Source organism: Phytophthora cinnamomi (assembly GCF_018691715.1).
Source record: "Phytophthora cinnamomi strain GKB4 chromosome Unknown Contig51, whole genome shotgun sequence".
Lineage (NCBI taxonomy): Eukaryota > Oomycota > Peronosporomycetes > Peronosporales > Peronosporaceae > Phytophthora > Phytophthora cinnamomi.
This window is the reverse complement of record NW_027150984.1, coordinates 731,686-737,550: the sequence shown is the minus strand read 5'-3', so window position 1 is coordinate 737,550 and position 5,865 is coordinate 731,686. Positions and strand designations below refer to the sequence as shown.

The 5,865-nt window shown below is 54.7% G+C and overlaps 2 protein-coding genes across 2 annotated transcripts; both read left to right on the top strand.

The window, feature by feature from the left end:
• Positions 1-2,438: 2,438 nt before the first annotated feature.
• IUM83_19474 (putative Polyprotein) lies at positions 2,439-2,852 on the top strand (the record flags this gene model as incomplete). Its single annotated transcript, XM_067944525.1, has 1 exon — positions 2,439-2,852. One exon carries the CDS (start codon positions 2,439-2,441, stop codon positions 2,850-2,852), a length of 414 nt encoding a protein of 137 aa, XP_067789595.1.
• Positions 2,853-2,960: 108 nt separating this feature from the next.
• On the top strand, positions 2,961-3,428 carry IUM83_19473 (putative Polyprotein; the record flags this gene model as incomplete). Its single annotated transcript, XM_067944524.1, has 1 exon — positions 2,961-3,428. The coding sequence occupies one exon, from the start codon at positions 2,961-2,963 to the stop codon at positions 3,426-3,428; it is 468 nt and encodes a 155-aa protein (XP_067789562.1).
• Between the last annotated feature and the right edge of the window lie 2,437 nt (positions 3,429-5,865).

Here is a 5,865-nt window from a genome sequence, read left to right as displayed (position 1 = left end):
GGTTCGTAGTGTGTCGTTCGACTTCTCTGGAGTTCGTCTACTGACGTTAGCTCACGGATGCTCTCCTTAATCGTCTTGCAGACGGCTTCAACAGCCGTCTGCAAGCTGTGTTCAATGCTGTATTGGGAATGTTTGGGCTCACCAGCTAGTGCAGCATCTTGTGGCACCGAGTCATCACCAGACCGGGGATCCTTGCCCTGCAGAGCGTTGATACACAGATCCACCTCCTTCTTCTCGAGACTTGCAATAGTACTTTCAAGGCCGACACATTCACTTTGCTGGCTTTGCTTCTCTATACGCGCGCACTTCTTGTTGACATGCTCACGAAGAGCCACTGTCGCGTCCGCTTGACGCTGCACTTGTAGATTTACCTCCGACTGCGTGTTCATAAGCAGCTTCTGGATGCGTGCTTCAAGGTGACGGTTTGCGTGCATTGTTGTTTCTGTAATGAAGCCGCGAAAGGATTCGTAGAGAGGCCCATCTACATCGCAAGCGCACCGCAACAATTCATCGTGAATTGAGTTGCACGCCTTCTGGAGATCTAGCTCTACTGAGCTCTTCATTGCAAATGAAACGCCTTCCATCGCCATTTCCACTTGATGCTTCACCATCTCGCTCATCTCGTGGTTGCGATTGGATCCGCGAAGAGCCACAGCTAGTTTGCCTTCGACAAGTTGCTGTACGTGGTCCATAACTTCCGCCGCTATGCTCTCTGTCGACCTTTCCACTTGCTGTTGGATGATCTGCGCTGCCTCATGTGTGAGGCTGGTTCGACCTTGAGACATCGCAAGCTTGTCGTCGACGAGTTTGAGCACATGCTCCATTACTGTCGCCGCGACATGATCGGTAGACTTTTCTAGTTGCTGCTGTACAATCTGTGATGTCTCCTCGGCGAGATTGCGTCCAACGAGCTTGTCTTCGATGAGCTTTTGAACATGCTCCATCATCTGCGATAGCGTGCCGTCCACGTTACGCTCCATCAGCGCCAAGTTCTGGCGGATTTCGTCCGTCTGAGACACGATCACCATCTGCGAGTCGCGAGTCTCCTTCTGTACGTCTTGAATCGCCTGGGTAAGGCTGGCACGAACGTAGCTCTCAATTTTCCCGCCTCGCTCATCTTGGACCTTCTGCAGTTGTTGCAGTTGCTCCCAGAGGCTGGCTTGCGTAGCCGTCAGCGCTTCTCCGAGCTTTACAGCAATGTCGCGTTGTTGGTCCGTGAGCTGCCTTACGCTGGTCTCTGTTGAGGCCTTCACAGCCATCAACGCGGCGATTTGGGCGTGCTTTTGCCCTTCCTGCTGGAACTGCAAGGCAGCATGCTCTCTTGCCAGCACCTGAGTCTTGAGGAGAAACTGCTGGGCGAGCGCAGTGACGTGGTCCTTGACGCTGGGGCCGAGTGCGTGAACAGATGTAGTTGCGGCGGTGTCAGCGACGACAAGCGCTGCGCTATGATCAGCACCAGCGGTGTCGATCTCTCCGTCGTCATTGCCGTCGATTTCCATGTCGCCGTCGATCTCCATTTCGCCGTCGTTCTCCACATCGTCCTGAACAGCAGCAGCTTGAGCGCGAGCTTGAGCGCGAGTTAGCACCATCGTCGGGAAGATTGCAATATTCTCCCGCCTCTCCAAGATCTCGATAAATTACTATTTGACTAATAGCCAATCGCAGGAAAAATCCTTTCTGCCAATCAGACCGGCGAGAAGCGAACGCAGCGCACTGTGCAGTGCACACGCCAGCATATTCCCCCGCAAAAACCGATATTACGGACGAAGCTCTAAAACCTCGAGAACAATATTCTTGAGGTTTTTTACCTCCCCACTTCGTTCCACGAACAGTGTTCTTCCAATGTTCGTCCAAGGCTTGGGAGAGGCCACGGACGCCACCCAAACAGCCGCAGCAGCCGCAACAGAGACCGCACGCCAGAGGATCCGAGGCTACAGCAGACGCTGCAAACCCAGCAGAAGCCAGCCGCCAAGATGAAGAGTGGCAGCGTTCCACGGCAAGAGTCGCAGGTAGCCGTCGCACGCAACAGATGAACCCAGCAGCACGTGTCGGACAGCAGCCACCTACAGCAGAAGAACCCGGCTAAGGGGTGCAAATGGATTCTGCGGAAAGAATTGCGTCATGGAAGAAACCCACAAGTGAACGGCAATCACAGTCTGATTTGAAGCAGCAGCAGCGGGCATATCAAACAACAGCAACATACAAACCGCAGCAGTAGCAGCGAACTTGGCCGACGCGGTAGCATGACAACTCCAGCAGAAGCAGCAGGTCTCGCGGTGTCGCCGAACAGCGGGGCAACTTCACGTTCCGCTCCAAACAAGCCGACAGCGCCAGCACGCACAAGGAAGAAGTCACCTGCCCGGAAGAAGCGGCGCATCACGAGGACGCGCCTGCACCTTCGGACCAGAGACGACAATGCCACCGACGATTAGACGGTCTTGGGCAGCAGCGGCGTCGCCATATCGGCGGCTGATGAGGCTGGTTCAAGCGGTGACGGCAGTGATGAAGAAGCTAGTGTCAACAATCGGGAGCACCGCGGAGGAGGCAGGCAGCCCGACGTAACACGGCCGAGTGCGCGGTCGCCGCGAGCGGCGCAGCCCAACCAACGCGAGCATGATGCCGAAGCAGTAGATGACCTTGAAGACATGAACTGGTGTGACGCGCTTACACCAGGGCAGCAACGCAGCATGATGCGTCGGTTCATCATAGTGCCGCCAGCAGCAGCCACGGTGGCACCACCGCCGGTCGCAGCAGCGGCACCGCAACCGCAACCGATCATCGTTCCCATGGAGCGACCGAAGGCTCGATCCAAGAAACTGCTGATCAGTGACTTCCACGGCAAGGCTGATTAGTCAGTGGAAGCATGGTTGGCCTCGGCCCTTACGAAAGCGGAGAACCAAGCACACCTTGGCGGAGACGAATGGACGGTTAATGACTTGTATCATGGCGCTGTACAGCACCTGAAAGGCAAGGCACAGAAGTGGTTCGTTACCTGGTCTCAGTATGCGAAGCCCGAGGATAAGACGTTCCCCTACCTGGTGAAGAAGATGCGCGGCAAATTTGGACGCAGAGGCAATGCGTTCCAGATTCAGCAGCGCCTCAGCAGACGCAAGCAGCAGCCGGGAGAACTATTGAGTTACTTCGCCGATAGCCTAGTGGACATTGGCTTCGAGCAGAACGTGTCGGACGACATCTACATGGAAGCATTGCTTAGCGGTATGAACAATGAAGTGATGGCCACGCACATACGTACCTCAAAACCAGAGACGCTAGAAGACGCAGTACAGACGGTCATCAAGACGTGCGGCGAGTACGGGGAAGGCCTCAGCGTCACCGACTGGAAGACGGCGCAGCAGCGCTACCGCACGGACCGAGGATCTGCCACTGACGACGCTGGATCGAGGAGGAAGACGGCAAAAGCAGAATAGGCAAGCCAGTTTGATTGGAAGCAGCTGGGATTGGGGTTGGGCCCCGAAACTCAGCCAATGTATGACTCCTCTGGTGAAGCCATCAGCGGATTGGCCGAAACAGCGAAGAAAGACCCCTTATCATTGGCTACTTTGAGAGCACTGAGGCCCTGGTCCAAGTGAAGAACGTGTTCCGAGCTGGGCAATTTCAAGCCTTTCAATTGGCTAACCGTTTTGGTACACTGTACCCATTTGGACCGGGAACACAACTTCCTGGAACGCCAACACGACGTGTGCCAGCCAGAGAATTTTTGTGCTAGCAATATGGATAGTGAAACTGCTGCAATATATGCAATTGTTATTGCCTGTGCCGCTGCTGCTACCATCTCGGTTGTCGACCAGCGCAGCCTTCGTGGGATTTAACGCACACCTCAACATTTAGCTCGACGACCTTCGAGCAAGCTTTCCATCCCAAACATACACACTGGTACAAGAAGCTGTGGTGTGACAAGGCTTCATGTCTTTCATCTACAGAGCAATCTACAGTGTAACCACTCGCCATCCCGCCCCCATCGCCAAGCACAAGCTAATCAAGGGTGTCGCCTTGACGATGATGTACTTAGCTCAGGGCGGTACGATGGGCGGTGGCCGTTGGCGGTGCACACTTCATGTGCCAGTCGCGACCAAGAATCTCAACTATTCACCTAGCCCTCGTTTAAATTGGCACACGTTCTTCACTTGGACCAGGGCCTGATGGTGATTGTCGGAGTCGGAGATAAGGCATCTGAGCCACAGGAGCAAAACTCCAAGTCAGCAGCGAGCAAGGGCAAGGCACGAACCCTAGAATTCAAAGCTGAGAGAACAGCAGCAGTAGCCGCTGCCGAGGAACAGCCTGCTGCACCTGTACGCAATTGACAGGCACCGCCGGCAGATACAAGCGGCAGAGGGTACGGCAACCAATGGAACAGGGGCGGCAGAAGACGAGAACGCGGGGCTGGGCTCGAGAACCACGGATCCGTCGACAATCGCCCCATTACCCAGAGGAAGGTGGAGTCATCATGCAGCTATTGTGGCCGGTCGGGTCACTGGTGGCGCGAGTGTGCTACGCGCTTGGCTGATGCTCACAATACGACTGCGCAGAAAGACAAGGCCGCTAGCGACAGCCGCAACAGCGACCAGGACGCCCCGGAAGAGAAGGCGACGCCAGCCGCAACGCCGGGAAACGGCCCGCGGCAGTAGATGAGGGTGTTCTACTGCCGGAAGAGGAGGAGCACCCCATTGAAGGTTCGAGGCGAGGAGGGCACGCCGCCCGAGGACGAAGCAAGCACCAGCAGCACCAGGCGTGGTGATGTGTTCCACGTATCGAGGCACTCAGACGAGGCCAAGAAACGGCGGTCGCGCAGAGTAAATCAGGCTGGGGGCAGAGCAATGCCGGTCTACGTACATCAGACGGGGAGCAGAGCAAGCCCGTCAGTGGTTCAGTCTGGGGGCAGAGCGACAGTGTGGCGGCCGCAGAAGTGGAACAGAACACGGAAGGTGCAGCTGAAGAAGCCGAGCAGAAGGCTGAAGACATGGCCGAGGAAGAAACCAAGGAGGACACAAGCGCAGTGCTCGCAGTGTTGGCGCGTTTCGAAAACGCTGACGAGTCGACAGCGGAAACGACGCCGCGGCAGGATGATGCAGCAGCTGCGCAGGGGATGCCTGTAGTGGGTCTAACTTGATTCACTACTTTAGCTTACACGTTGCGCAACGTGTATGAGGAAGCGTAAGTACTTAGTAATTACTTAGGTTAACTATATTTGAATACACAAATATAGGTTTAGTAAGAAAGGATTCCAAGTGACTTAGATTAGGTAAAATGAGAACTGTATTGTTAGTAAAATGATCTTCCTCTAAAATCTGCTAAAAACTGTTTATCATCTATGAAAGGGTTGACAGCGGCTGGCTGTCAGAGCCCCGCTAATATGCACGACTCTGATTGGTAGAAAGATGCTGCTTTCTACCAATAGGATCTTTTGGGTATGTGTGGCCCACTCATTGTGGTGGCCCACTTCAATATAGCCATTGGTGTGACTTACACCAAGGTGAGGAAGTATCTAAAACTTTTAACAGATATCATATTTGTTAAATTCACAAGCGGCTTGTAGCCACTTGTACGTGTAACCCCGTTACAATGCCGCTAAGGCTGTAGCGGAAGAGATTGCTTCTTAGCGGAGGCACGTCAAGGGCAGCTCGAAGGCGACAACGGCGAACAGAGCAAGAGCTGACTGACGCACAGCACGTGTTGGTAGCAGAGCTCAGAGCCAACAACGTTGAGCGAGCCAAAGTATTGAGAAAGAAGGTGCAGCAAGTGATAGCCGAACTGCGAGAAGTAGACGATCTACTGCAGCAGAAGCATGGCCGCAGGGATGCCCAGATTGCCGCAGCAATAGTGCAGCAAGAGGAATTGGCCGAACGC